Consider the following 11,627-nt stretch of genomic DNA (forward strand, 5'->3'; position numbering starts at 1 on the left):
TTTTTTGGGACCCACACATGGGTATACGCTTCCTGATTTTGGTTATTTGCTCTTGTCCTCCTCCTTCTCCTCATCCTCATCCTCCACCATCATATCACCAGGGTGACCGTGGTCTGTGATGCAACACCCATATCATTTTTTTAAAGGGTGTTTATGATGCCCGTAAAAAAAGCAATGTATACAGTATGTTCATGTATACCCCCCAGGGGTAAATGTTTCTCAGCCCATACACTTAGTGCATGGGCATTCAAAGTATAGGAGACCCGCTCCCTTCTAATGGGAACATTTTTTTATGAGGCCCTCTAAGTCTCTTCCAAGGGGCATTGGAGTGTCTCCCAATTTTTGGCAGCCCTTGCATTCACTGCATAGGCCAACACTATGGGAGACCCACTTCCTAATAATGGGAGCATTTTTTCATGAGGCCCTCTACGTCTCTTCCAAGGAGTATTGGAGTGCCTCCCAATTTTTGGCAGCCCTTGTATTCACTGTATAGGTCAACACTATGGGAGACCCACTTCTAAATAATAGGAACATTTTTTCATGAGGCCCTCTACATTTCTTCCAAGCGGCATTGGAGTGCCTCACAATTTTTGGCAGCCCTTGCATTCACTGCAAAGGCCACCAGTATGGGAGACCCACTTCCTAATAATGGGAACATTTTTTCATGAGGCCCTCTACGTCTCTTCCAAGGGGCATTGGAATGCCTCCCCATTTTTGGTAGCCCTTGCATTTACTGCACAGGCCAACACTATGGGAGACCCATTTCCAAATAATGGGAACATTTTTTCATGAGGCCCTCTACGTTTCTTCCAAGTGGCATTGGAGTGCCTCACAATTTTTGGCAACACTTGCATTCACTGCATAGGCAAATACAATGAGAGACCCACTTCCTAATAAAGGGAACATTGTTTTCAAGAGGCCATCTGACCTCCACGTCTCTTCCAAGGGGCATTGGAGTGCCTCCAAATTTTTGGCAACCCTTGCATTCACTTCATAGGCAAACACAATGGGAGACCCACTTCCAAATAATGGGAACATTGTTTTCAGGAGGCCATCTGACCTCCACATCTCTTCCAAAGGGCATTGGAGTGCCTCCAAATTTTTAGCCACCCTTGCATTCACTGCATAGGTGAACACAATGGGAGACCCACTTCTTAATAATGGGAACATTTTTTTTCAAGAAGCCCTCCTCTACGTCTCTTCCAAGGGGCATTAGAGTAGGTCCAAATTTTTGGCAGCCCTTGCATTCACTGCATAGGCAAACAGTATAGGAGACCCACTTCCTAATAATGGGAACATTGTTTTCAGGAGGCCCTCCTCTAAGTCTCTTAAAAGGGGTATTGGGGTGTGTCCAAATTTTGAAAGGGGTATTGGGGTGCATCCAAATTTTGGGCAGTCCTGCCACTCACTGCATATGCAATAGCAGTATAGGAGACCCACTCTTTAGTAATGGGAACAACAAAGCATAGCCGGCTGATGGCTCTCTAAGAATAGTGAGGGCCGACTGCTGGCCCTTTAAGAATAGTAAAGGCCGTCTGATGGCCCTATAAAAATAGGCTTTGTGACTTTCAGAGTCCCTCTTTCATAAATGAAACAGGATATGTCTGATCATGTCACACACACCACATGGCCAAATAAGGTTGTAAAATGTTAAAATTACATTTCCCAGTGAATGCATTTGTCACGGTTGAAATCAATGAAAAAGTGCAAAAACGCATCAAAAACGTTACGTGTGAACATAGCCCAAGGTTTGGAGGAGTATTTTTGTTTTTGGTTATTTATTTTGCCTTATATACAAGTCATTACCCTGGAAAGGATGTTCCTTAACATATTTCCCAGGAAAATCCATTTTGGTTTTGTTTTAGTATGTTTTATTGTGAGTCCGTAAAAGTGGCGTAATACCTCTGACAACATTGTTGACAGCAGTGACCTGGGAGTCAGAAATGCTTCCACGGGTCTTCCCTGAGCACTGTTCTCATTGATTTGCGCAATTTTTAGGCCCTCTGTAGACCGCCGGGGGCCGCCTGAAAAATGCTCGAGTTTCCCATAGACTTACATTGGGCTCGTTGCTCAGGTCGAGTACCCGAGAATTCAAATGTGCTTGACCCGAGCAACGAGCACCCGAGCATTTTAGTGCTCACTCATCACTAATAGGGACTCTACTCCCACATGTACAATAACAAATTTCTGCTATTTTTTTAACAAATAAGCAACATTCATCTAATGTGCTTACTTTTAATACACTGGATTGCAGTGTACCATAATTGATGCATAAGGCTTCCCTGCAGGTGTACACTAATTTTCGCAACTTAATAAATGTCACAGGATTATATTAATAAGTACATATGTCGCGCCCCTGGGGGCCTTACTGTTTGGGGACAGTATATATATCACGGTGGCTGGCCCAGGGCGGACAGTGCACAAAAGGGGTAGCGATTACTAATAAAGTACGGAGAAATTTGTGACGCCACCTGTGGTGTCTGGTGAAGGTCACCAGCGCTGCAGCAGTCCTCTGAGGCAGGTGACAAGGCAGCTAAAGATGGTACAGCTCCCCACAGGTGGAGCGGGGCCTCAGGGCAGTGTAGATAGATAGATGGTGGAATGGTGTGCTGGGCGTTGTAGTGCGGTGAGGATCAGTGATGTCGGTGAAGAAACAGACAGAGGCTGTTCGATGCAGTTGTCCAAGGTTTTACTTACAGTTCTTAGGCAATTCACAAATGCACTTTGCAGGTGAAGGCCTCCCTCGTCGCGCTGCGTTCACCCGGCAGGGGTTCAAACCTTTCTCAGCAAATTTAGGAATGACTGGCGGAACCCCACTTTCATATGTACCTATCTTGACCTTTTCCACACTCGGTCCTTCTCACCGTGGTCCTACGCTGCTCACTCCATTCCCGCTCGGGTATGCTGAAGTCCTTCCTGTATGTCGGATTCGGGACCAACCTGACCCCCTGGGGTTTTGAGTGTAGCAACCGATCCCTCCTGATTACCTGGCAGGAGCGGGGCGTACGAGTGCCGTCCTGCACGCGCCGTACCCCCTGGGATCCCTTAAGTAGAATGGAGCCTGCTCCCCTCCGGGGCCTCGATCCTGGGCCCTAACTTGAGGAGCAGAGCTCTGACTGAGCCTCTGCTCCCGGACTGTTCCTCTGAACAGCCCTCACTAGAACTACCCACTGTACTGGACTGAACTGAACTCCCTAGACCTAATATGGCTTCCTATTATATACTTACTGTATATGTGCTCCGTGTATCTGTTTCCTCCACCCACACCCACTATTGGTTCCCCCTACTCCAGCCAGGGCCAGGGCTCAGCAGAAAACTACATTGCGTCTTGCCCCTCCGGCTGGCCTGGAGCAGTGTTGTGTTGGATGTAGGTGGTTGGGGTTCCGTGCAGCACTCCCTCCTTACCTGAGAGAAGGGAGACACCCCACCTCGGGGTGAGGTGCAGTATCTCTGTGGTGACTGAACCCTCAGGGGTGCCACACATACCCTAGGTACATATCCTTTCCCATATTTTGTGTACTTGCACCTCTAAACTGAATTATCCCACATTGTACCCCTGAATACATCTCCTTTCCCTTTGATTTGATACAGATTTTTGAATCATTTGTATAAGTACAATTTGTGAAATTGGAGAAAATTCTCTTTTGATACCAACCTCTTGTAGTATACAGAATGTAGTTTTAGGTTTAAATGACCCAGAAAATATCATTCTATGTTAAAAATATTATAACTTGAGGCCATTTGAACTTGTACGATTACTGCTTGTTGTGTTCTTAAAGGGGTTTTCCCATGAATGAAAGTTCATTTTAATCAATAGATCTTGGAATAATAATAATATCCACAATTGGATGTGTTTAAAAAAATATTCCTGAGCTGAGATAATCTTATAAATGTGCCCCTGCGGTGTACTGTGTAATGGCTGTGTCTGACCGTGTACGGAACACGGTCTGATGATACCACATCTCCTGGGCAGGGGAAGAAGCAAAAGAGTATACAGACATTACAGAAGGGGATCACAGCTGATTCATTTTATGAGATGACACATTTCACTGCCTATTTTTAAACAATGTTTTACTTAAAAAAAAAGAATTAGCTGTGATCCCTTGCTGAAATATCTGTATACTCTTTTGCTTCCACCCCTGCCCAGGAGCTGTGGTATGATCAGACCATGTTTCTGCACGGTCAGACACAGCCATTAAACATTATACACCAGGGGCACATTTATAAGATTATCTCAGCACAGAAACATTTTATTTAAATACATTCAATTGTTGAAGTTATTATTATTCCAAGATCTATTAATTAAAATGAACTTTTGTTCATGGGAAAACCCCTTTAACCCCTTAACCCCCGAGGGTGGTTTGCACGTTAATGACCAGGCCAATTTTTACAATTCTGAGCACTGTCAATTTATGAGGTAATTACTCTGGAACGCTTCAACGGATACCCCTGATTCTGAGACTGTTTTTTCGTGACATATTGTACTTCATGACTGTGGTAAAATTTCTTCGATATCACTTGCGTTTATTTGTGAAAAAAATGGAAATTTGGCGAAAATTTTGAAAATTTTGCAATTTTCAAAATTTGAATTTTTATGCCCTTAAATCAGAGAGATATGTCACACAAAATAGTTAATAAATAACATTTCCCACATGTCTACCTTACATCAGCACAATTTTGGAACCAAAATTTTTTTTGTTAGGGAGCTATAAGGGTTAAAAGTTGACCAGCGATTTCTCATTTTTCCAACAAAATTTACAAAACCATTTTTTTAGGGACCACATCACATTTGAAGTCACTTTGAGAGGTCTTTATGACAGAAAATACCCAAAAGTGACACCATTCTAAAAACTGCACCCCTCAAGGTGCTCAAAAGCACATTCAATAAGTTTATTAACCCTTCAGGTGCTTCACAGGAATTTTTGGAATGTGGAAGAAAAAAATGAACATTTAACTTTTTTCACAAAAATGTTACTTTAGACCCATTTTTTTTATTTTCACAGGGGTAACAAGAAAAAATGGACCCCAAAATTTGTTGTGCAATTTCCCCTGGGCACGAAGATACCCCATATATGGGGAAAAAACACTGTTTGGGCGCACGGCAGGGCTCAGAAGGGAAGGAGCTCCATTTGACTTTTTGATTGTAAAATTTGCTTGAATAATTAGCGGACGCCATGTTGCGTTTGGAGAGTCCCTGTGTGCCCAAACATTGGAGCTCCCCCCCAAGTGACCCCATTTTGGAAACTAGACCCCCCAAGACACCTATCTAGATGCATAGTGAGCAGTTGGAACCCCCAGGTGCTTCACAAATTGATTCGTAAAAATGAAAAAGTGAAAAAAAAAACCACTGATGTGCCTAAACAGTGGAGCTCCCCCACAAGTGACCCCATTTTGGAAGCTATACCCCTCAAGGATTTTATTAAGGTGTATAGTGAACAGTTTGAACCCAGAGGTACGACACAGAATTTGATAACATTAGGTCATCATATTGAATAAGTTGTCATTAGTCTTGAGCGCAAGTGGTCGCTGCTTGAGTTTGCATCGGGTACTCACCATGTACTGCGTGTGCTCGAGTGACATGCTCGAGTCCCCGCCCGGATGTTTCACGGTTATTAGACACCCAAAAAAAAACATGCGGGGATCGCTCGTGCATGGCAGGCAATCCCCGCAAAGTTTTTTGGGCCGTGAAGCATATGGGGCGGAGACTCGAGCATGTCACTCAAATACCCACGATACTCAATGCATACCAGAACACCCGATGCAAACTCAAGTAGCGAGCACTTGCGCTCAACACTAGTCGCCATATCGTCATCTTTTTTTCTTACTTTTGAAAAAATCCCAACCCCATCACAATGCCAACCCCAACCCCAGCCCTAACCCTAACACAACCCTAACCGTAGCACAACCCTAACCGTAGCACAACCCTAACCCTAGCACAACCCTAACCCTAGCACAACCCTAACCTGAGAGTTTATTTTTTACGTCGTTCCTCATGCGGTATAAGTGATTAGACGACCTTATTCTTCGGGTCGGTGAGACTACAGCGATACCAGAATCATATGGGGTTTTTATGACTGACAGCTGTCACACACTAAAAGACGTATTTTTTGTAAAATCTAGTTTTTGCATCGCCATATTTTGAGAGCTATCATTTTTCAAGATTTTGGCAGACAGTCATTTGACGGCTTGTTTTTTGCGGGATGAGTTGACGTTGTTATTGGTGGCATTTTCAGGCACGTGACATTTTTTGATCGCTTTCTATTCCGATTTTTGGGAGGCAGAATAAACAAAAACCAACAATTCAGGAATTGTTTTTTGTTTTTTTTTATTCTGTTCCGCGTGTGGTAAAATTGCTAAGGCAGCTTTATTCTTCGGGTCAGTACGTTTACAGTGGTACCACATTTATATTGTATTTCTATGTTTTGCACTTTTACATAATAAAAGCAATTTTATAGAAAAAATTATTTTTTAGCATAGCTTTATTCTGAGAGCTATAACTTTTTTATTTTTCAGCTGATGGAGCTGTATTGCAGCTTGTTTTTTGCGGGACGAGATGACGTTTTCAGCGGTACCATTTTTATTTATATTTGTCTTTTTGATCACGTTTTATTCCATTTTTTGTTTGGCGGTATGGTGATAAAGCGTTGTTTTTTGCTTCGTTTTTTTTTTTTTTTTTTTACCGTGTTCACTGAAGGGGTTAACTAGTGGGACAGTTTTATAGGTCAGGTTGTTCCGGACGCGGCGATACCAAATATGTGTACTTTTATTGTTTTTGTTTTTTTTAATAATAATATTTATTGATGGGTACTTTATATTTTTATTTTTGGTGGATTATTTTTTTTTTTTTTTTTTTATATTTTTACAATTTTTTTTTTTTTTTTCACTTTCTGATAGTTTTTATACTTTATTACTTTGTCCCACTGTGGGACTTTCACTTTTTTTTCTCTGATCGCCTGCATGGCACAGGAATGCAGCACCAGCCCTGTGCCATGCAGGCTGTCAGCGCTGGACAGGGAGAAGATTGTTTGGAGATGCACTGCGCATGTCCAAAAAATCTTCCTGCTGTCTGGTGACCCGGATGTTGTCATGACGACATCAGGTCATCATGGCAACATCCTGGAAGCCACGGCAGTCAGCGCTGGAAGCCGGAAGAGGAGGTGAGTATCTGCGATCACCTCCCCTTGTCACCGCAATGCTGCGATCGACTTCGATCGCAGCATCGTGGGGGTTAATGTGCTGGGAGCGGTGCAGGACCGCTCCCTGCACACAGTACCGGGTGTCAGCTGTGACAATCAGCTGACACCCGGCGGCGATCGCGCCCGCACAGCCTGTGTGCGCGATCGCCATGACGTACTAATACGGGTCTGGCTCTTAAGTCCCAGGGCACAGACGCGTATTAGTATGTCAAATGTTGTTAAGGGGTTAAAACTGTTGTTTACCAATATTACAGTTCTAAAGTTATTCAATCCCCATTGTAAATTAGGTTTCTTAGCAAAATGTACAAACTTTGTGCTGTTTGCAATAAACTAATCAATCAAGAACAATCTAAAAAGCTCAACACAACTAATAGTAATAATAATATAATAATAGTTTCTCCAAATTCCATACAAAATTATAATTTTAATGACTCTTAAAGTTTCAAAATTATTCAAATTCACAGCCTATTTAGGATTAGAAGTATAAACATCAATCAATATTCACCGACAAAAATGGTAACATAAAGATATACCATAAAAATTAACTTTTATTAATTACTCTTAAAAACAAAATTATCTGCCCAATCTTAGACATACAGGACTATCACATAAACACGTGCATAGATAGAGTAAACATTTTTGAGGCTATATCCCTTATTTCAGTGCTGGGTATATCTTTATTATAAACCGATAAGTCTGTAGTCACTCTGTGTGACTGGAGAATTATGAATCCCTCCAGCACACGCACTTTGCGCTGCGGGTATTCGCCGGTATCTGAGCCGGGACCGCAGGGTATGTATGTTATACATACTCCCGGCCAGTATTGGTTAGATAATTATATTTTTAAGAATAATTAATAAAAGTTTGATTGTTTTATTGAAAACAGAAGAAACTTTGTAAATTTTGCTAATTTACTTAATTTCCAATGGGGTTTGAATAGTTTTGATTGAAATTGCAAACATATGATTGTTACATCATTTTAAAGCAAATATGGTTAAAAGATTGCTTCAATGTGAAGCTTATTCTCAAAGGTATATTAAAAGTTTATCCCTCCTGGGAAACACAGATGCCTATAAATACTGTACGCTTCTCTGATACACAGCAGATCTGCAGAACTGAAAAACACAACACATATGTTATTCTAGGCTGCTGGACTCTTTGGTCAGGTAAGAAAACAAAGCTATCAAGTCCATACATATACACAGTATTACACTGACCCAAGAAACAAACATTTATTATTATTTCTAGCAAAAAATGGATATATGACTATCTTATGTTCCTCTCTTAATTGGTTGAATTTAAAAGCATATTTAATACCAGTATCACTGTGTTGTATCTTTTCCTATAGAAATACTCAGACAAATGCATGGCAAACAACCAGACCATATGGCTCAAGGACTTTACCTTGCTTGGATTGACTGACAATGCTAAAAATGAATTAATCCTATTTGTGTTCTTCTTAGTGGTTTATGTAGTCACAGTTCTAGGCAATTCTTTGATGGTCATAACTATCTCGCTGTCTTCAACTCTCCACTCTCCAATGTACTTCTTCTTGCGTAATCTCTCCATCGTAGATGTATGCTATACAACTTCCACTGTTCCTAAACTTCTTTTAGATTTTTTGTCTGATGTGAAAAGCATCTCTTTCTTTGGTTGTGTGGCTCAGTTATACTCCTTTATATCTTTTGGTGGGATTGAATGTGTCCTGCTTGCTGCGATGGCCGGTGATCGTTATGTGGCTATTTGCATGCCACTACACTACACTGAAGTCATGAGTTGGAAAATGTGCATGGTACTTGCTACACTATGTTGGATTATTGGCCTACTGAATTCTCTTGCTCATACAGTCTTTACATTCCGATTACCATTTTGCAGGTCTAGGTCTCTCAACCACTTTTTCTGTGATATACCACCTCTTCTTGCCCTATCTTGTGCTGATACTACTATTAATGAAGTTGTCGTGTATACTGCTGGAGGGTTCGTGATTGTAGGATCTTTCATGTTAACTATTTTATCATATATTTTTATTGTTAACTCAATTTTGAAAATCAGGACAACAACAGGAAGAAAGAAAGCATTTTCGACTTGTGTCTCTCATCTAGTAGTGGTCATACTGTACTATGGAACAATTGTGTTTACATATATTCGGCCTACATCTACTTATTCCCTTGACCAGGATCGTGTTGTTCCTATTCTTTATGGGATCATTACTCCTATGTTAAATCCAATAATTTACAGCTTGAGAAATAAAGAAGTTCATGGATCTCTAATAAAAGTCATTCTTAGAAAACATAGTCCTGGTTAAAATTCTTGACAAGGATAAGATATTATCTTAGGTAATTTAATTTGTCTTTCAGACAAGGAATATCATCTAGCTACACAAATATGCATCTCTAGAAACAATATTAGCTTTATGTGTGGCATTATCTCCGCTTCTTACCACAGCTAGAATTCTTAGAAAAAGAAATTTACCAAGCTGTTTTATTGCAACATTATATTTTAAAGGCATTTTCATATCCTTACATTTGTCCATGAAAAGCGACAAATTGGTTAAAAATAATTAAAGAAGTAATACTCATGCGAGTGATACATACAGGTCTCATTCTGAAGATTACCTGGTATCTGCTGGTCTGAATTTCCTTGTACCATTCTTGAGATATCAGTTGAGGATGAGACCAAAAAGCTGAGATCACTGCAGACCCAGTAAGCACCAGAAAAGGACCCACTCTGAGCCCTTACATGAATACACTGCTTTCGAAGGAATTATTTGTAATTTTAAAAAATACTAGATAAATGCTAAAAATTGTTTAATATAATTAACAAGTACTTACATATTTAATCCTTAGCTTATGTCCAGAGACTATGTTCTGGTGGCAACAGAAATAATGAAAGAAAATAGCATATTTACTTTGTTCTAGTAAAAATTTTTCTTTTTTCTTCAAACTTCCGTTATAAGTTAGTTTCCCAAATAAGTATAGACAATGTTCTGGTGGTCCTCACCAGTCGAGCTGTCATGACATTACGTCCATCATTCACTTGACCATTGCAGCCAATCACTAGCTTCAGTGGTCACATGCTGCACATGAGGTAGTGATTGACTGCAGCAAAGTAGTGATGCTAGTGCAATAGGATGTTAGAAAATGTAATAAAAATGTAAATATTAACATTTATGTTGTCTCAGAACAGTAGCCAGATGGGACTAATTTGTCATTGTTGCATTTGTGTCATCTTCATAAAACCCATTGATAATCGGATACCCTCATGACATTTTTAAAATAAAATTCCTGCTACTTAGTGATTGCTAGTTTTGATCCCTTTGAAATGTATCACCAAGATATACCATTTTTTAACGATACAGTTTAGCCACAAAAAGCTAGGTTTGATGTAAGTAACAGCTGTTGCTTTCTTACAGAATGATGACATTTTTTTTTACAGTGGGTGACATTTGAGATCTATAGGTGAGTATAATTTTAAAAGAAACAGTTTTTTTTCGTGATAATATTGCATGCACCATCTGAAATTAAATGCATGCGGGGATAAATTTTGCAATTTTCTATGACCAAATTCCCACTATATAAGTCATGGACAAAAAATTTTTGAAACTAACACAAATTTTGATACTCCTATTTTTTTTTCTTCTTGAGGTTTTTATATTGGCAATTTGCATTAACTCTAGATTATTATGACCAGATAAAAAAATGCAATCAATTGCAAAGTCATTCGTTGCCATGAAAATTAACTTCATCACAAAATCCCCATTTTCATAGAATTTCTGGTTTGCCACAAAAAGACTAGCTGACAACATTTTAGTGATCTTTATGTCAGCTCAGGAGAAAGTGTAATCCAGGACAAGGCATCTGGTATCAGTCTGTCATGGTGCTTGAATTATAAGAGCATACTGGTTGCTTTAAATGGGGGCTGGTGCTTGAAATCATTGTCTTGTTCTGTTAACCATCGTTGCCTCCAAGGAAACACATACATTTACTTCATAAAGAGGTCTTTATAAGCCCTTATCAGTAAATATACTGCTGCTTGTAAGATTGCTCCTAAATCAACCATTTATGAGATCTTTAAGAACTTCAAAGAGGGAGTTAAAGAGAGGGCCTTTCACGCTGTTAGCCATCTAACAGGCCAGCACCTCCAAGGCTCACCAATTTTCCAGAGTGGTGCACGGAACTCAGTCCTCATCCTCAGTTAAGCAATGGATTAAAGAAATAAATGTTCTAGCTCCAAAAAGTTAATTTTTAAAAAATTTCTTAGAAAATTTTATTTGAGAAAAATTATTTAAAAAACAGACAGGATACAAGGGCAGCAGTGGCTAATACCATGTACAGTAACAACCATGCAAAAAAACGCACAGAGAAGAGGATAATAGGCTACGCGTTTTGACTGCAGTCTTTATCTCAGCTAAACTCACAATTCACAGGACCT

General features: G+C 40.1%; 1 protein-coding gene across 1 annotated transcript; it reads left to right on the plus strand.

The window, feature by feature from the left end:
- Nucleotides 1-8,562: 8,562 nt before the first annotated feature.
- Nucleotides 8,563-9,501, plus strand: LOC141258095 (olfactory receptor 5V1-like). Its single transcript, XM_073673135.1, has one exon. It carries the CDS (start codon nt 8,563-8,565, stop codon nt 9,499-9,501), a length of 939 nt encoding a protein of 312 aa, XP_073529236.1.
- The last annotated feature ends 2,126 nt before the right edge of the window (nt 9,502-11,627 follow it).

The sequence above is a fragment of the Phyllobates terribilis genome, unplaced genomic scaffold (genome assembly GCF_046119375.1).
Source record: "Phyllobates terribilis strain yellow unplaced genomic scaffold, ASM4611937v1 Scaffold_1__5_contigs__length_1240528914, whole genome shotgun sequence".
In the NCBI taxonomy this organism is placed as follows: Eukaryota; Metazoa; Chordata; class Amphibia; order Anura; family Dendrobatidae; genus Phyllobates; species Phyllobates terribilis.